This window comes from Hyperolius riggenbachi, chromosome 3 (genome assembly GCF_040937935.1).
Source record: "Hyperolius riggenbachi isolate aHypRig1 chromosome 3, aHypRig1.pri, whole genome shotgun sequence".
In the NCBI taxonomy this organism is placed as follows: Eukaryota; Metazoa; Chordata; class Amphibia; order Anura; family Hyperoliidae; genus Hyperolius; species Hyperolius riggenbachi.
The window spans coordinates 276,559,626-276,580,373 of record NC_090648.1 but is presented as its reverse complement, the minus strand read 5'-3'; the positions used below and the strand labels follow the sequence as shown (position 1 = coordinate 276,580,373).

Sequence of the window (20,748 nt, the reverse complement as noted above, 5' to 3'; positions counted from 1 at the left end):
CTGTTCTTCCTGGTAGCAGCACACTTTGGGCTCTATTCATAAAAAAGTTGTTGCGAGAAAACTCCTGGAGGGAAAATACCGCAGCGGTATTTCACACTTCTGGGTGGTCATTCAAAGAAATCTTGAAAGCTGCGATGCAAGAGCGGAGATCTCCCGCTGAAAGCTGGCGGTAAGCTGTCGGAAGGCATGCGGAAACACTTCAGCCGGCAGAGTCCCTCCGTGCACTGCTCTCTCTGGGAGGTCTGTCCCATTCACTTGTATGTAATCCGCAAAATCAGAGGAAGCGGTATTTCCCGTCCACATACCGCTTCCTCTAATCTTTATGAATGGCCATTTTGTTACTTTTTTCTAGATAAATCTAGAAAAACACTGGAGAAGGCGGAAATTTCTCGCTCTGCTGGGGGATTGTAGATTTTCATGCGGGAACAGCTTTTTTGAATGCCCACTTTGCTAAATGGACGGGAAAATCCGCTGTTTTGAGCGGAAAACTTGCGGTAAGGTTTTATGAATAGAGCCCTTTGTGTGCTTCCATACCTCCAGCTACCAACCACGTGACATGCATTCAGAGCCAGAGGTATGAAACATTAAGCTTGTGTTTGTCAGGATGATTAGAGCAGCCCTGTAACCGGTAAATGTTAAACTGCTCCACTGCGCTACTCTGCAGAAGGCGGAGTAGCTATAGTTATGCCACTTTGAGACTGTTCAATAAATGTTAAATCAACCCATGACTTAGACTAGGTTTTACATTTTGGCCCCTTCCATGATGGAGTTTGATACCCCTGCTCTAGGGGCTCACAACATGACACAATGACAAACACCAAACACTTTTCCTATTTTATATATGCAGTATATACTTTTGTCTAGCAATGGAGAATCATGTTAATAAGTTGCCTAATGAGCTAATTTCCACTAGGGGTGATTTGCAGCAATTCCTCGCTCACCAATTCAGATGAGGAATTGCGGCCCATTGAAATCAATAGGCTGCTTCCCAATTCATGTTGCACCACACGTTATCCGCGTGTTGCAGTGCACACAATGAACAGTATGCTACGGTTTTGCAGTAACTCAATGCCACATGCCTGTAGACTGCACTGGCCACACTGTAAAAGTCGCATAGGAGCAGAGCCGGGTCAAAGTCCTCCAGCAACCAAGGCTGAGACTCCAAAGTGCGCCCCTCCATCCCTCCCGCCTCAGCCATCACAAACTGATTGCTATGAGACTAAGAGGTGCCCCCAGACCCCCAACACCTTCATCACTAGTTATCTGACTTGCCGTCACTGCCATGTACCCCCTTTCCTTATTTTTCTCTGCTTGAAACACAATAGAGGAATGATAGCAAAGTGAGTTGTGCGCCCCCTCCTACACTGCGCCCTGAGGCTGGAGCCTCTCTCGCCTCTGCCTCGGCCCTGCATAGGAGTTGCACTGCGACATTTGTGTTATAATGTGGCTGTTGTGTTGCACCGCATCTCACTGTAAACATAGCCTGATATAGAACTATGAACAGCGGAAGTCTCAGTCTATTTCCATTTGCCACATCATCCCCATCCACCGCATCTGGACTCTCGTCTGTACTGTGTGTTCGCTATTGTTTAGCCAATGTATTGCTCCAGATTATCGGTAACTACTTGTACATCGTTTAACCTCCATCTAGCGTGCAGGGCTTTCAAAATTTTCCAAACTGATATTTTAGAACTCAGTAACTTGGAGGTGCAATTAAAGCAACTAGGATTTATAGTGCATCCACAAATAAAGAAGAGTCCCTATGTTTGTTTCTGTAGTTCTCATAGAACTGTGTTTTGTGTACAGGAAGACTGCCATTATTCTGTCATTCCTGATAAGCTGCCTACAGGATCAGAGCATCAGACAGATAATTAGCACAGTCTGTTATGTATGTTAGGTTCCAGACTAAAAAATTGTCTTAATGCCAGAAAACAATGCAAAAGGCTTGATAACACCTGGTAATATAGGAAGACTCTCACTTAATAGACTGTACAAATGTACTGAGAGACACAGAGCAATTAGCAAGAGCAAATTATGTTCTTTTGAGAAGTCCATTCTTAGGAACTGTCAGGTCAGGTTGGTATGGTAGAATGAATGCAGAGTAGGCCAGCTTAGGAGACAGTCAGTCTGCCCTGGCTCCAGCCCTTTTACCACTTAGCATGTACATAACAAAACTCCCAATTTGTTTTATTTTAATATGCCACTTTGCATGACGTAGCAGTGTTACCACGTTCAAAGTAATGGAATCTTTTATGTAAATATCACTTTCATGGAAAGTCTGGCTTACCTGATTGTCTCCACCTCTCTAGTTATCACAACAATCACCTGAGTGGGCAAAGCGTCTAGTGTTTTGATAAGACGGAGATAATGAACTGTCTGGAGACTAGTTGCATGTATAAAAGTGACTGTGTAGCACATGTCCAGTACTCGGGTCGGCACTTCCAATCACGACAACATGAGCTCCTCACTGTACATCCTGCTCATCGCGGCTTCCCTTGCTGGCTACAGCTTGGCGTTTGACTTTGGATTATCCACGAGGTGCATCTCCATACCGAAGGACTTGGGCATGTGCAGTGATGTCGGCTACTCGGAAATGAGGCTTCCCAACCTGATGGGACACACAAGCATGGCAGAGGTAGTGGCCAAGTCCGGAAAGTGGCACAAACTGATCCAGACTGGCTGCCACCCATATGCCCGAACCTTCTTGTGCTCACTCCTTTCTCCTGTCTGCTTGGACAGGTAAGTCTTCCCTGCTCCAACCCTCCCACATAATTCAGCATCATGGTACTTTCTAGATTGTTATTATTGGGAGAATGACAGGCGTGGCAGCATATTGTGCAGCCCATCAGCATTTACATCCTTTAGGAGTAGCAGAGGGGTTGAGTGACCGCACACTACAAAATCAGGAATTTTGCATTCTCCATGCTACAGAATATACCGGTAAACATTGTGAAAGGGGTTAAATACTTTATATATAGGTTAGGTTGTGTTGTAAATGAGCCATGCCCATGTGATTTGCAGGGGTTTATCAATTTGGATATTGGGCACCTTTCACACTGAGTCTGTTACATTCTGTCCTAACGGACAATTTAACCACATCCCATTGCCATGTAATCATATGTCACATTGGTACATGTGTTGGGATATTGCGCAGCATTCAGTGGCACTAACGGTACAATTTCCCAAACGATCGTTTATAAATTATTCTTCGTATGGATGATTGGTAATTACAGTTTGGGAACAATAATGGACAAAAATCACCTCACCGATCAGATTAATGAAATAGATCTGAAATTCAGATTGTTTTCATTAATCTGATTGGGTTGGGTGGGTGATTGTTGTCCATTAGTGGTCCTAAAACTATAATTTCCGATTGCTCATACAAAAATAAATTGTTTGTAAACTATAGTTCTGGAAATTGTATCGTTAGTGCCCACCTTTAGGCAGGGCACACCCCTCTTGCAGTTTTCTCTATGCATTTTCTGCACACTGTTTGTTTTTATACAGAAAAATGCGTTTGGGTTTTTTTTCACAGCAGCTAATTATCCTACAGTAATTTATTTTTTTTTCTTCATGTGAACTAGCCCATCAATTAATAGTTATCCGTTTTCTGTACGGTAAACGTACACAAAACATCAAGCGTCTCCCCTGCATAATGGTACTGTGGTGCATCGCACTTCTAACGGACGTTGCAACTTTTTGCCACAGTTGTGTTGTGATTTTATTGCAAAGTGTGAAAGAAGCCTCAGGGCCCTTTTAAACTAGGCATGATCTGTTTCGACGGAATGTCAATTGTGCCGTTTCCAAGGTGGAATGAAGTCAGGCTTTCATTTTACCTTTTACATCAAGCAGTGTGTGTGTGTGGTCCCGTTTCCACTAGAGCGAATCTGCATGCAGATCCGCATAACCAATACAAGTGGATGGGGCTGTCTCCACTTGTCAGGAATTCTGTGCGGTCTGCTGTGCAGAAAAAAAATCTGTACGGCAGACCCATCAGAATTCGCATGCCGCACACGAATCGCCAGTAATGTAATTTAATAGGAAAACCGCAAGCGTATTAGGGCCTATTTCCACTACACGCAGATTGGATGCAGAAAAACTTGACTCCAATGAAAGCTTATGGGCCCGTTTCCACTAAATGCGGTTTTTCTGATGCAGATTTTCCCATAGGCATTCATTGGAGTCAGTTTCTGCATCCATTTTGCATCCAATCTGCATGTAGAGGAAAGAGGCCCTTAGGCCTCGTTCACACTGCACGCGTTTCCAGCCGCGTTTTGGTAACGCGTGCAGGAGGTCGACACGCACAACATCAGACAGTGCATAGAGTGCACTGTCTGATGTTCACACTGCATGCGTTCCGGACCATTGCGGTCAGGAACGCATGCTGCACGCATTTTTCCAAAAAACGCGCGGCTGTCCCATTCACTTTCAGTGAAAAGGATCAGCAACGCGGATGGTGTGCGTTCATACGCGTTGCGCACGCACGGCCATCCGCGTTTGTAATGTGAACGGGGTCTTAGTCTTGTGATTTTCCCGGCGTTTCCGCGTGCGTTTTCACTGTAAAACCCATGTCAATGCTTGCCGGCATTGACATGGTTAAAATCGAACAGCGCAAATCGCAAGCGATTCCATGTGAAAATCCGCATGGAAACGCGTACGAATCCACATGCGGATTCGTTGACGCGTTTTCTGCGATGTTGTGCACAAGTGGAAACGGGCCCTGAGTGAGTGTGTGTGTAAAGATGTAATGCCTCCAGGAACATTTTATTGCGCGACGCAAGCGATATCCCGTCAGGTTAATTCCTAACGTCGCTGGAACACAATTTTCTGGCGCGTATGCTGTGCGTCAAATGTGCGCAAAATCTGGTTTGTGCATGCGTTAGGTAATGTCAAAGAACCCTCACAGAAAAGTTATGTAGCGTCTTTTTAGTTAGTGTGCAGGGAGCGATGCTATAAATTCATGGCCTGTATTTTTCTTGTCACACTTCATTGTAACTCTATTTCTTCACAGATTCATTCCACCTTGTCGCAGCATGTGTGAGGCTGTGAGAGCCAGCTGTGCCCCTGTGCTTGCCTGTCATGAGCAATCCTGGCCCGAGAGCCTCAACTGTGACCGCTTCCCAGCTGAGGATGATGACACGTGCCTTGACAACCTGGGGAAAGAGTACCAGTACTTGCACAAAGGTAAACTGTTTTCTCAGCAAATCCAGCAAGGTGGGGGGGGGGGGGGGAGTTTAGTATTAACTGGTAACATTGTAGACAGGTAGCAACTAACCTTCTGTGAATGCGTTAAGACAAAATAAACCTTAGTTTTAATCATACCCTTTCTAGTTGATAATTATGTAGGATTTCCGTTTTAATGCATACTAGGTTGTGCTACACTCTGATTAGCATAATATAATTTTAGATCTTAATGCATACACTGTTATAATTTACCGTAATATGAGGTTTGGTTAATAAGGCTTGCTCTATTGATAACTTGTGTTAACAATGTATTTTGTTTTTTATTCTAGAGTTTCCAAGGCCAACCTGTCAGGGCTGCCCACTGATTGAAGAGGTTTACTCCTACAGAAGTGCTCTGGATGCATTCTGTGACAATGACTTTGGTGAGTTCCCTGGCACAAATATATTTCATATAGCTATTATGTATTTTTGGTCTGCCTATGCTAGGACGATATTTTTTTTGGGGGGGGGGGGGGGGGGCATTTGAACCACAAATGCATATAGCTATGTTAACTAGACATTAGGGCCTGAACACACTTTTTCATTAAATAGAACATCACTGCATTGCACAGAAATTCTTGTAGAAGCGCATTGTCAGAGCACAGCATATAAGTCTACCATTAGGCGATGTGTTTTATTTATGCACTGCGATGTCCTTGTGTATTGCACGCACTGCTAAAATCGATCAGCAATGCAAGTAGTGTACTCAGGTCCATAGATGACCTTAAAGGGGAACTTCAGCCTAAACAAACATACTGTCATCAAGTTCCATTAGTTATGTTAATTAGAATAGATAGGTAATATAATCTCTTACCCACCCTGTTTTAAAAGAACAGGCAAATGTTTGTGATTCATGGGGGCTGCCATCTTTGTCATGGGGGCAGCCATATTTTTGGTTGAAAGGAGGTGACAAGGAGCAGGAGACACAGTTCCAACTGTCCTGTGTCCTAATAACCCCTCCCAGCTGCACACACTAGGCTTCAAATGTCAAATTCAAAATGTAAAAAAAAAAAAAAAAATTGCACCAAAACAGCAGAACGAGAACAACAAAATCAGAAATCCCATCATACTTTGCACAGCATCAGGGGAGAAAAGCCTGGGCAGTTTTCTTCTGTGCAGCTAAAAATGAGGCTTGGGTAAAGAGAAACAAAGTTCTGATGCTGTGAAAACTGTTAAAGAAACACCAGGCCTTATCAGTGCTGCTGAGTCTTTTTTTTTTTTTTTTTTGTTTTTTACTTCACTTTAAGGCTGGATTCACACTGTACCCATTGCCTAACATACATGTTACATAGTATGTGTGTACTGCACTGGACACTGCGCATGTTATACCATACACGTTAATTTCAAACATGCAAGCGGGTTAGAACGTGATCTGTTACAATGCAGTACTGTGAACAGATCTATTGTATGGGCAGTGAGTTGACATGCAGTATTCTGGAACACAACTGAGGCCCAGTGCACACCGAGCGGATTTGCCGGCCGCATCCGCCTGAGCATCCACTTGGCTAATGTAATTGAATGGGCTGGTGCACACCGCAAATGTGCCTCTTGCTGCACATTTGCGGTTTGCTAAAAACCTCAAACCGCCAGTGTGCACCAGCCCATTCAATTATATTAGCCAAGCGGATGCTCAGGCGGATTGCATCCAAATCCGCTCGGTGTGCACTGGCCCAAATCTCTGTCATCTGCACCCAAAGCCGCTAGCGTTTTGTGGATCTGCTAGCGGTTTTGGTGTGCACTGGGCCTGACCATGCACCCTTCAGGCGTGGTTAACAGAGGGAGTTCTATTCCCTGTAACAGCAGGAGCGTTTTGCGGTAACTCGCTGCATGCAATCCTTTAGGACGCCACGCACGGTTTTGCCACACTGAACATCGTATAGGTTTTGCAGTAACTTGCCGAAGGTCCCATTTTATCTTATTCCTTTTCTTGCAGTTATGCTATCTCTGTGAACAGAGCCTCAGGCTAGTTTGACTCTGGGTTATTGCGTTTTTACAATAGGATAGCAAAGCAACTGAAGGGGAAAAGTCCCATTTTGTGTGTGTGCTGCAACACATACACTGAAGCCTACAGTACATGAAATGTATGCTTCAGGTAACGCACATCATCTGGTAACGCACTGCTGATTGATTCTGCTGCACTGCCAACATACCATTACAATATAATTGCATTTTAATTGCTATGCAATTATATTGTCCAAGGCATCTTCTCAGATGGATTAATTCACATGACTGTTGGGCTGATATTGTGTTTACAAGTTATTTACACGACTTGTACTTTTGTTTTGAATGCGGCCATATCGTGCATCCTGTTCTGATTTGGCCGTGTGGAAGTATGGGTCGTGTCAATAAGTTGTCGTGTGGTTGGTCATGTTGTCGGGTTGGATGTGTGACTAGCCTTAAGAAGGTAGTCCGATTATGTTTTGCTCAGCACATAGCTTAGAATAGGGGGTTTCATTTTCAAACAGACTTTTTTTTTTTTTTTTTTTTTTTTGAAAATCACTGTACTTGGTGCCATAATAAAATGAAGATTGTATTCTGGGCAAAGCAGACCCAATCGATACACAATTGTTGGGCAGTAGGGCTGGTCAGTGAGATGAAAATGTTGATGTGGGATTATATACTAATATATAGGTTTGAAATGGACAGCTCAAATCCCACCCTGGTTTCATTTTTAAGCTGCTGAAATTTGCATTAAAATGTACATCTAATCCTGCATCCGCTAAAGGCCCATATACACGTCGGATTTTCCCGAACAACGGGTCGTTTGACCGTCCTGTCGTTCAGTCGTCCGCACGCCAAATCGGGCGTGTACAGTCCGTCGTTCGGGTGATGAGATTGGTCTTGGGCGATCATAATTAGTTGACAGGATACATTGCTTACTCCCTGCATTGAGTCAGACGCATACTGTGTACACTGCTTTCCACAAAAAGCTGCATTGCAATTCACTATGGCCCAGAGTGTAATCTAAATGGCACTGACACTTTTTTTTTTTTACACTATTTGTGGAATTGCATATGCCTCCAGAAAATCCAACAGCAATGTAGACTATTATGTGAATCCACAAAACTCTGCAGATTTTTAAAGCGTGACCTCTGCCTCAGAGGGGCCACAGTAGCAGAATGGACAGAATCCAAAAGAAACTCAAAGACAAATATTATTTGGGGCTGGAAGAAGCCCCACACAAGGCAGTTTTTGTTTGTCCCCCCCCCCCCCCCCCCCAGGGATTTCCCTTCAGATTGGTCAGATCATTATTTCCAATAGGTTCAATCTGATTTCGGATTGTGTTTCTGATCACTTTTGTATAGAAGTGATCGGACCTGTCAAATGATGATAAATTTGACTCCTCTATGTGACGGGAAATTGCATGGCGTGTACCAGGCATGAAAGGTGGTTTGGATGTAGTTAAGTTGTCATACATCAAATTCTTCCAATTCATGCAGCCACTTCCATTATGTCTTTGCTAGGTGCTGTAACACAGTGGGAGACTGTGATAACGCTAATTAGCTGTTAGTGTTAATGTCTTTACATGTGAATTCAGCCCACAGATAGTATTAACTAAAGTATGTCATTAGGCTCCCTTTATTGCAAGCCAGAAAAAGCTCTGTTAAACTAGGAAACCACATACTTGTGTGGCCTCCTCAGTATGAGTAAATGCAGATTATTTACAATGTGCGATTATTGTTGCTGAGACACTATATTAATCATATTTCTTATTGACAGCTGTGAAAGTGAAAATTGGAAGGAGAAAAATCGGCCAAGGACTTCATGAATATGTGACAGAGGGGCCTGTGGAGTTTATTAAACAAGGTCTGCTGCTTCCGTATGATACACGCCACATGATTGAACAATGGCTGCGCATCAATGATAACTGCGCCCAGCACATGATGCTGCACTCCAGATCTATAGTCTACATCATTGCTGGTGACCTCCAGCGAGGAAAGGTTGTGGTGAATAGAGTACTGCACTGGCAGAAGGACATTCAGCTGACAATGGCCACAAGGAGGTGGAGGCACCATAGATGTTAATGGAAAGGCCAAACATTTTATCTGTACATATCCAAGGCACTATCAAAATCCGATGTAAATAGCTGTATATACATACATATAACTATATATTCATAAATGTATTTATTAAGATTTATTTAGATCAATGTAATCACTGCTTTAGTATCATAACTGAAATAAAATGCTAACTGTATATAGAAAATCTACTAAAGACAAAATGTTCACTTCAATAGTCTATTTATTTTTTTGCGTGTGTTTTACCCCATACATTACAGGGATCCCCAACCTTTTTTGGTCCATGGAAAGATTTCCTGTCCAAACACTTGTCCAGGAACCCAGGGGTAGGGGGGGGGGGGGGGGGGGCGCAGGGGGTTGTTGTCAGCAAATTGGATTGTGCAGGCACAGATGTTCCACCACAGGCACAGATGTTCCACCAGTATTAGGTAGCCCACTCCCCAGTTTAGATGGCTAGATTTGCCACCAGTGTTATGTAGTCCCCTTCCAAGTATTGATAGTTAAATTTTACCCCCAGTGTTCTGTAGCATAGCCCCTTTCCCCAGTTAGCTAGATGTATCACCAGTGTCCAGTCCCTATTGCAGTTCATGCATTATAATTCATGCCTTATGCAATAGACCACTCTGAACCTAGCCTCAGGACTTGCATTAATAAATAAACTTCTCCCAGGCATATCCCAGTCTTAAGCTAGGTTCACAGTGGAACATTCTGGTTACACCTTATATAAAGTCTGTGCAACGTACAACATTATTCCTCCAACCCTGTCCTCAAGGGCCACCAACAGTGCATATTTTGTGGAAATCCACAGAGGTAGGTAATCAGCCTTGCTGAAACACTAATTACCTGACCTGTGGATTTCTGCAAAACCTGTACTGTTGGTGGACCTTGAGGACAGAATTGGGGAACTGTGACATACAAAGTTATCCTAACAAGCTTTACTACACCTATTACAAAGCAATTGATCGCAGGGCCTGTTCAAGCCACAATGAAGCCCTGGGGCAAATTCAAAGTTTACCCAAGCCAAAACTCGGGTAAACACCACCACCAGATACCTACCTAGAGAGGGAAGCCTCAGGATCCTACTGAGGCTTTCCCAGTCAGTCTGCTGTCCCCCATTGCTGAGCGCAAGCCCCCCCCCCCCCCCCCGAGATTTGCAACAATGCATTGTCACTAATCCGATTGGGCTCCTCTTCCATATTATATTAAGACCTGGAAAGGTAAAGCATAAATGCCACTAACAAAGGTAGCAATTGTCCCCAGTATTCCCATTGACTGCAATGGTTGTGAGGCCCCAGTTTTCTTGACTTTTCTCCTTGGTGATATTTTAAAACTTGTCAAAATGCCTTTTTAACTACCAGCAAGCAAAAAAAATACTCAAAATAATTTTGATAGTACTTTATACCTACATATTGATATTTTTTTCCATTGCAAAATGCTATAAAGTTATTTTAAATCAAAGTTGACATTTTTTATCCTAGGAGAAGCCTAAGGTGAAAAAGTGAATTGCACATGGCCAAATGTATATGTAACCCTATTTTCTTCAGTACCTGTCATAAGAGGAATGGCATTATGGATGAGGATATTCCTGACATTAGCTTTAAAGGTTTTGCACAGCATAATCTTATATAAGAACAGAAGCTGAGTGAATCACACTCACAAGTGGAGACAGAGCACCTAGCAATAATATGTGACTTGTTTCAGCATTGAACATTTTGGTTTCACTTCTGCTGGTAACACAACTGCAGCAGTTTTGTAAACTATTGACAGTATATTTCCTCTCATATATATACAGTTAAAACTAAAAAAAAAATAGAATATCTTGCAAAAGCCCGTTTATTTCAGTAAATCAACTTAAAAGGTGAAACTAATATATGAAATAGACTCATTACATGCAAAGCGAGATATTTCAAACCTTTGTTATAATGATGATTATGGCTTACAGCTTATGAAAACCCCCAATCAAAATCTCAGACCATTATATTATTGTGAAAAAGTTCAATATTCTAGGCTCAAAGTGTCAGACTCTAATCAGCTAGCTAATCCAAAACACCTGCAAAGGGTTCCTATTTCATATATATTAGTCACCTTTTAAGTAGAATTACTGAAATAAATAGACTTTTGCATGATATTCTAAAGTCTTACCTGTATTCTTAGGACTCTAGGTATGCACATTAGCCATAGGCCGGTTTCACACTGCAAACTGGCAGCAGCGATGCAGGCGCGACGCACCACATCACCAGAAAAAGGCCTTCAGGGAACACCGCACTAGTATGCAGTGTTCCCTGACTGGCCATCAGCCAAGCAAGAAGTGACGTGCGCTTGCCATAACTTCCTGCTTCGGGTATGCAGGAATGCGCATGCTCGCAACCAACATTTTTAAAATCCTCACGTCACCATAGAGCAACAGGACTTTTTCCAGTCTTCCGAAAGGGCCCTAAAGTGTGTGACTGCAGTAGGAACATTAAGGCTGGTTTCACAGTGGGACGTTAAAGTCCCACATTACAGCAGCCAGTAACACAGCTTAACTCACAGCACTGTAACATCATTTGTGCTGTTCACAGTGCCCACGTTGAGTTACATAGTAACGCAGCACGTTTAAACAAAGTGCTGCATGCGCTGTACCTTATACTGGGCTAAGCAGCGTTAGACTGCTTGCACATACTCAGTAATGTTGGAGGAGGAGGTCTCCCCTCCTCCTCCACGGCCAGCCACATTGCTAATTCATATTCACTGCACTGCAGAGACTCGTGGTAGGACTGTAGTGTTGTCCGGATCATGAACAAAATCGTTCATTTGATCCGGATCTTTTTTGTGAGTCGAATCATCCGGATCATCACAATGAAAGATTCGGTTCACAGTGGATGTCTGTCTGGAAGAAACAGGAACATACAGAATGTACAGTGCAGGGAAAGTCCTGTCCTGCTAGTCATTTCATCCCCAGTCTGCTTCCCTAGTAAAATGATTCAAATGATTTGGTTCAAAGATCTGGATCTTTTCAATGATGCGATTCAAATGATCAGAATCCTTAAAAAGATCCGGACTTCCTATCACTAACCTGGAGCGGCTGCTTTGAGAGCCGCATAACGCAGCTCAATCTGCCGTCCAACTTCAACACCACCATGCGTTGCGTTAGGGGCACGTTATGCGACCATAACGTCCCCTAAAACGCAACGTCTTGGTGTGTAAGTAGCCTAAATTGTGAAGTCATTTGGTAGTCAGGGGAGGATGTGAATGTTTTGAGGTACTCTGTAAAAACCGAAACACAACAGGTCATTTCAATAAAATATAGAATATAAATAAAATTTCACAAATTTCAGTAGGTTCACCTGAATTGCTGCATTTGTACTTGCTGACATACACACGGAGCAACATATTAATCAAAGATTGTGGCAGTGGCAGAAAAATTTGTTTTCTTTCAGGTAGAGCGTACACTCCCAATGATCAAGAAAAACGTCTATCAGTTATGAAGAGTCATATGAAACTTTATTGTTCCAAACCGTATTTTAAGCGTAATAAAGTGATTAAAAAACACATGGGATGGCCACCCCGTCACGCCACAACCACCTCAATCACCATTCACCTCAGCATACACACGCCGGCATCTAGGACTAAGGCCCGGTTCGCATTAGCGGTGGCTGTCCGGAATCGCCGTGCCGGAGCCGGACCGCTTGCAGAACGGACGGAACGGACGCACGGCAATAGCAATGAAAGCCTATGCGTCCGTTCACATGCGTCCGTTCTGCCGGACCGGAGCCGGATCCGTTCCAACATGCGCTATTTTTTGGTCCGGCTCCTCCGGCAGCCGTATCCGGGGCGGAGCCGGACTGCACCATCCGGCCAATACAAAGTAATGAGAACCAGAGAGCGCACAACACACTGGCTACAAAAACCGGACGTTCTACCCCACTTCCTATGCATTTTGGATGGGGACCACATGGAGTTCACAGAGTGGGGCAGCAGCGATTTCATGCTGGAGCTCTAGGCAGCAACATGTCTGATATAAGTCTGATAACGAGGAGGCGAACAACAGAGAATTCCCAGGTATACGAAAAATGCCTGGATCCATGGTCCCAACTGCAGTCTCTGTATCCACGGATGGTCTCCACACGTCCACCTGTCTCCAACAATGACCCCAGACCCTTCTGCTGACCTCCCAGACCCCAGGTATTTACAGGTTGTTATCTCCTTAAGAAACCGGATCCGGACCGCAACCGTGTTCACACCGCACGGAAACCGGATGCAAACGGACCGGATCCGGATAGGAACCGTACGGATCAGGTCCGGTCCGGATACGGTGCGGTCCGGACATCCGGTGCGGTTTTGACAAAACCGCAAGTGTGAACGGGGCCTAAAAGGGATAAGCACAGGTACAGTCCAACCGTATTGTCAGAAGCTTAGATGTTAGTGTTGAAAATGCCATGCAGCAAGTAGTTCATCCCTTGGGAAGCAATGTAGCACAGAGCATAACAGTCCGGCAGTTCACGATGTAAGCAGGTATAAATTTCACTGATGATTGTCACACAAGGTAACAGTATGTACTGTATAGGACAGCTTGGATACCACACATGCATCCCAGTCTATGAACCAGCTTGGAATGTCTCGCCAATTTACTACCAACAGCAGCTGCATGGATTCCTCGTCTCAATCACAATCGCATCATATCATTAAGGATATAATCAACAAAGATCATTTCATCTCACCATGCTTCTGGGTATAGAGTGAAGTGCTGGTCCAGGCATCCCCATGTATCAGAGGGCTGTCCTACAGTTACCATCATGTTTGACCTGCATGGATCTCCTGCGAATGGTCGTGCTTCCCCAAAGGTCTCCTTCCCTTGATCCCTGTCCAGGGTAGCAGGCGATGCAGCTGGGGGAGGCCGTTGGCAGAGGCCTCAGAATGGCGCCTGGGTGGAGAGCGGGACGGAGTGGCGTCCCATGCAGGCGGGTAGTTTCCCCGACGTTTCGCCGGCTTCCAGCTTTCTCAAGGGGCAGTGCAGGGAAAGTCCTGTCCTGCTAGTCATTTCATCCCCAGTCTGCTTCCCTAGTAAAATGATTCAAATGATTTGGTTCAAAGATCTGGATCTTTTCAATGATGCGATTCAAATGATCCGAATCCTTAAAAAGATCCGGACTTCCTATCACTAACCTGGAGCGGCTGCTTTGAGAGCCGCATAACGCAGCTCAATCTGATGTCCAACTTCAACACCACCATACGTTGCGTTAGGGGCACGTTATGCGACCATAACGTCCCCTAAAACGCAACGTCTTGGTGTGTAAGTAGCCTAAATTGTGAAGTCATTTGGTAGTCAGGGGCGGATGTGAATGTTTTGAGGTACTCTGTAAAAACTGAAACACAACAGGTCATTTCAATAAAATATAGAATATAAATAAAATTTTGCAAATTTCAGTAGGTTCACCTGAATTGCTGCATTTGTACTTGCTGACATACACACGGAGCAACACGGTCTCTGAGGAAGCGAGCATCACGCTTGCGAAACAGCTGTCAGACTAGCCCTGCTGTATGTCTTGTCGGGTGGGGATGAAATAAAGAGGTGGTTTTGCAACATTTCTGGTGCCCGGAGCTGTTCACTCTTTGGAAGTTTCAACTATTGCTGTTTTTCTGGAGGCACAGTAAGTGTACCACACAACCCTGCCTAGGCTGCCAGCTGCATCCGGTGCCGATCTTTCAACCTCTTCAACCTTTGATCCCTTTAATGCCAGAACTGCTTCTGTGTAACTGGGATTGTCTGTTTTTAGCTAGTGTACCAGAAGCTCTGTGCATAAGCAGCCAAAGCCTCAGTTGTAATTCAGTTATATTTACAGTCGTGCTGCCCCTGAGGCCATACCTGACCAGATGGAGATGTCACACAAATGCTACTACCGGTTTGTATTTTGGAAAAACATTGCATGATCTAATACGTAAATGCCACAGTGCTTGAAGGCTTCACTTTACAAAAACTCACCTATGTTAGAATATATTTGTGTTGTTTGCCTTTGGCTAAACATATACTCAGCATTAAAAGAACACTGCTGTCAGACAGATAAAAAGAAAAGAACAGAAGGTGTGTTCGCTATCGTGTACACTTAAATGAGATAATTATTTCAATGACTAAGGCTGGTGCAGAAAATATGCAAAGTAGATATCAGATAATTTTGCTTTGTAAATTAATATATTGTCACTTTAACTGATGAATAAAGTGAACCTGTAAGTGGGGTGTTGATGTGTGGTGTAATGGCCACTTTGTAACGCGGCTTGCTGAACTGCATTGCACCACCTATACGACCGTTCACGTTGCAGCGAGGGTGTTGCAGTACGGTAAATCACTGCATATATATATATATATATATATATATATATATATATGTATATATGTATATATAAATATATGGTGTGGATGTTACATTGAGAAATGGGTGGTGCCATGTATAACTATAAAATCTACTTGGAGCAATAACCAGTTGAGGGAGCAGCAAATTAATCATTTCTTAAAGTAAGCTTTTATCAAAACACTTGGAAGGCATTTCAATCTGAGGCAGGAATCACGCTCATGCAGTTCTGCAGAGTTTTGCCACAAGACGAAAATGCATGTAATGATTTTCTACGGGACAGTTGCGTTTTCAGGATGTATCTGCGATTCTGCATACCGCTGAGAAAAGATACAACCTGCACTACTTTTACGCACAACGAATACAACTCTTTCTGAAAATTCACTGGCTTCTCTAAAAAAAAAAAAAAAAAAAAAAAAGAGTTAGAATGCACAGATCGTGCAGCAAAACGCTTCGGGGAATAATCTGTGGTTCCCGCAGACACAAGTGTGTTCCCTTCCTCTAGCTTTCCAGATCTGCCTGCCATACTCCTTTTCTAATGCAGAGCTCTAATACGCCCCAAATAGTTCATCTGAGTAGTGGAAGTGCAGATATACAGCAATATACTGGATCTAGGGGAGCCAACAGAGGCTCACTAAAGCTGTGATTATGCCCAGGCCTTCACAACAAATACAAGGAATGCAAATTTCTTCAACCTGGCAGTTACAATGTATTCAATGCATCTTTTTTCCCCACACAGATATAGGTGTACTTTAAACCAAATGTGATTTAGCTTTCAGCAATTAGTAAATACAAAAAAAAAAAAAAATAGAAAAAAAATATTTTACAACAGGTAGTGTCATTTCAGGGTCAAGAAACAGTCAAAATATTAATACACCACGATTGAATCTGTTCCAGTTTAGGGACATATGCTACATATTACAGGGAAAGCAATTAAAATCTAGGGAAAAAAGCAAATAAAAATAGACATCTTATGAGAGAACAGTAAGAAAGAAATAAAACAGTAGAACAGTAACTATAGTAACTAGTTAAGGAAGATGATCAATCCAGACAAGCCAACACAAGAAAATATGCCAGTAGTTAATAGATGTGAATATGGTTCAGGGTGTTTTACGGAGACTGGATGCTGTCATAATAAATAGGATAAACTTAACGGAATACTATCGATTCACATATTTTTTTCAATTGACACAGGAATTGTTTGGGAAGTGCTGCTAAGTACTGGTGTATACATTTTAGTAGCAACTTCTTTGTTTACTGTTAGCAAAATACATTCAAACTTTACTGCGCCAAAACTGAAGGCTGACTGAGCCATGAGGAGAGGGGAAATTCCCCTCACACTTGATCAGTTAACTCTATGTGTAGCTCTGTGTGTGACAGAGAAGAGAGCTCCCAACAGCTGAAGCTCCCGTGTCCTGTGTTTCTGACTGAAGTGTCTGAAGAGAGCAGAGGAAATGTAACTAATTGTCACAGCTTTTTCATACTGTTTTTGCTTTCAGAGTTTGATATGTTTGATATTTGCTTTCTGTAGTCTGATATGCAACTCTGGCTGTGCATTGAAGCAGACACCCCTTCTGCAATTGATTTGTCCCAATATAGCTAAATCCTACCCTCAATAAATTACAGCTTTTGCCTCTGATATTTAACATGAAAAGTTGGAAAATGTTTACACAGCTACTTAGACATAATTTGCACACTGTCATTTTAGAACACTTGGGTATCGATAGTATTCCCTTAAAGAGAAGCTGTAACCAAGAATTGAACTTTATCCCAATCAGTAGCTGATACCCCCTTTCCCATGAGAAATCTATTCCTTTTCACAAACGGATCATCAGGGGGCTCGGTTTGGCTGATATTGGGCTCTATTCTCAATAACTTCCCGCATGTGGTAACGTACATGCGGGAAGTTTGCGACCAAAACATTGGCAAGTTTATATTCAGAAAGGTTTCCGCATGTTTTCTCTGCATGCGGAAAAAGTGCGGTAAAAGTGCGGGATTCATGCGGAAAAATTTCTGCAACAGTCGGTATTTTCCGCATATAAAAATCAATTCACAAAACATTTCAGGCACCTAATTTCAACGTTATTTACCTTTTTTTTTATCACCTACAAATAGTAGGTGATATATTCCGCATCCCAATGACTTTAATGAAGTCTGGAGTAAGCTGTGCTTGCTGGACTTTGACATTTTTTTTAAAACACTTTTTCATGCGACCTTTTTACCGCATGTTCTCCGCACGTTTAATGGCCATTTACGCATCTTTTTTCCGCATGCGGAAAATATTAGTGAATGTGGAAAAAATGCGGAGTTGACCGCTGGCGGAAATTTTTCGGTAAAATTTTGCGGTATTTTTTCATCTTTGTCAATAGAGCCCATTGTGGTGAAACCCCTACCACAAGAAACTCTGAAGACTGTGGTACTCCTGGCAGTTTCCTGTCTGTGAACCTTGTTGCATTGTGGGAAATAGCTGTTTACAACTGCCAAACCAGCAAGCAGCAGCTACATCACCTGCCAGCAGTAAAAATGTCACCATGTGATAAATGTCAGAATGTAAATCAGGGAGAGGAAAGATTTTACAATGAGCAAACACTGACAATCATTTATACATAATTATTGTAAAAATGAAGTACTTTTTTTTATTACATTATTTTTCACTGGAGTGCCTCTTTAACCACTTGCCGACCGCCCACAGCCCATGGGCGGCGGCAAAGTGGACGCCTAAAGGACCGCAATACGCCTTCAGGCGGCGCGTCCTTTAGGCATGCCGGGGGAGCGATCGCGTCATTGATGACGCGCGCTTCCCCCGGCAACTGGCTCCGCCCACCCGCCGTAACATCCCGCCGGTCATACGGAAGCGCCGGCGGGATGTTAACCCCGCGATCGCCGCTACAAAGTGTATAATACACTTTGTAATGTATACAAAGTGTATTATACAGGCTGCCTCCTGCCCTGGTGGTCCCAGTGTCCGAGGGACCACCAGGGCAGGCTGCAGCCACCCTAGTCTGCACCCAAACACACTGATCTGCCCCCCCCGCCCACAGCACCCCTCAGACCCCCCCCTGCCCACCCCCCAGACCCCTGTTTGCACCCAATCACCCCCCTAATAACCCATCAATCACTCCCTGTCACTATCTGTCAACGCTATTTTTTTTTTATCCCCCCCCCTGCCCCCTCCTGATCACCCCCCCACCCCTCAGATTCTCCCTAGACCCCCCCCCCCCCCTGTGTACTGTATGCATCTATCTTCCCTGATAACCTGTCAATCACCCGTCAATCACCCATCAATCACCCCCTGTCACTGCCACCCAACAATCAGCCCCTAACCTGCCCCTTGCGGGCAATCTGATCACCCACCCACACCAATAGATCGCCCGCAGATCCGACATCAGATCACCTCCCAAATCCATTGTTTACATCTATTCTCTCCTCTAAACACCCACTAATTACCCATCAATCACCCATCAATCACCCCCTATCACCACCTGTCACTTTTACCTATCAGATCAGACCCTAATCTGCCCCTTGCGGGCACCCAATCACCCGCCAACACGCTCAGATTGCCCTCTGACCCCCCCTTATCAATTCGCCAGTGCATTAATTACATCTGTTCTTCCCTGTAATAACCCACTGATCACCTGTCAATCACCTATCACCCATCAATCACCCCCTGTCACTGCCACCCATCAATCAGCCCCTAACCTGCCCCTTGCGGGCAATCTGATCACCCACCCACACCATTAGATCGCCCGCAAACCCGCCGTCAGATTACCTCCCAAATGTATTGTTTACATCTGTTATCTTCTCTAAACACCCACTAATTACCCATCAATCACCCCCTATCACCACCTGTCACTTTTACCTATCAGATCAGACCCTAAGCTGCCCCTTGCGGGCACCCAATCACCCGCCCACACGCTCAGATTGCCCTCAGACCCCCCCCCCCCCCCTTATCAATTCACCAGTGCATTAATTACATCTGTCCTTCCCTGTAATAACCCACTGATCACCTGTCAATCACCTGCCAATCACCTATCACCCATCAATCACCCCCTGTCACTGCCACCCAACAATCAGCCCCTAACCTGCCCCTTGCGGGCAAACTGATCACCCACCCACACCAATAGATCGCCCGCAGATCCGACATCAGATCACCACCCAAGCGCAGTGTTTCCATCTATTCTCTCCTCTAAACACTCACTAATAACCCATCAATCACCCCCTATCACCACCTGTCACTGTTACCCATCAGATCAGACCCTAATCTGCCCCTTGCGGGCACCCAATCACCCGCCTACACGCTCAGATTGCCCTCAGACCCCCCCTTATCAATTCGCCAGGGCATTATTTACATCTGTCCTTCCCTGTAATAACCCACTGATCACCTGTCAATCACCCCCTGTCACTGCCACCCATCAATCACCCCTGTCACTGCCACCCATCAATCAGCCCCTAACCTGCCCCTTGCGGGCAAACTGATCACCCACCCACACCAATAGATCGCCCGCAGATCCGACATCAGATCACCACCCAAGCGCAGTGTTTCCATCTATTCTCTCCTCTAAACACCCACTAATTACCCATCAATCACCCCCTATCACCACCTGTCACGGTTACCCATCAGATCAGACCCTAATCTGCTCCTTGCCCTTGCGGGCACCCAATCACCCGCCTACACACTCAGATTGCCCTCAGACCCCCCCTTATCAATTCGCCAGGGCATTATTTACATCTGTCCTTCCCTGTAATAACCCACTGATCACCTGTCAATCACCTATCAATCACCCATCAATCACCCCCTGTCACTGCCACCCATCAATCACCCGCTGTCACTGCCACCCATCAATCAGCCCCTAACCTGCCCCTTGCGGGCAATCTGATCACCCACCCACACCAATAGATCGCCCGCAGATCCTAAGTCCGATCACCTCCCAAGTGCAGTGTTCACATCTGTTCTCTACCCTAAACACCCACTAATTACCCATCAATCACCCCCTGTCACTGCTACCTATCAGATTAGACCCCTATCTGCCCCTAGGGCACTCAATCACCCGCCCACACCCTCAGAATGCCCTCAGACCCCAGCCCTGATCACCTTGCCAGTGCATTGCTTGCATCTATTCCCCCCTCTAATCACACCTTGAGACACCCATCAATCACCTCCTGTCACCCCCTAGCACACT

General features: G+C 44.4%; 1 protein-coding gene across 1 annotated transcript; it reads left to right on the top strand.

The window, feature by feature from the left end:
* Positions 1-2,455: 2,455 nt before the first annotated feature.
* LOC137562301 (secreted frizzled-related protein 5-like) lies at positions 2,456-9,409 on the top strand. Its single transcript, XM_068273634.1, has 4 exons — positions 2,456-2,739; positions 5,012-5,184; positions 5,514-5,606; positions 8,944-9,409. The coding sequence occupies exons 1-4, from the start codon at positions 2,456-2,458 to the stop codon at positions 9,246-9,248; spliced, it is 855 nt and encodes a 284-aa protein (XP_068129735.1). The 3' UTR covers positions 9,249-9,409.
* The last annotated feature ends 11,339 nt before the right edge of the window (positions 9,410-20,748 follow it).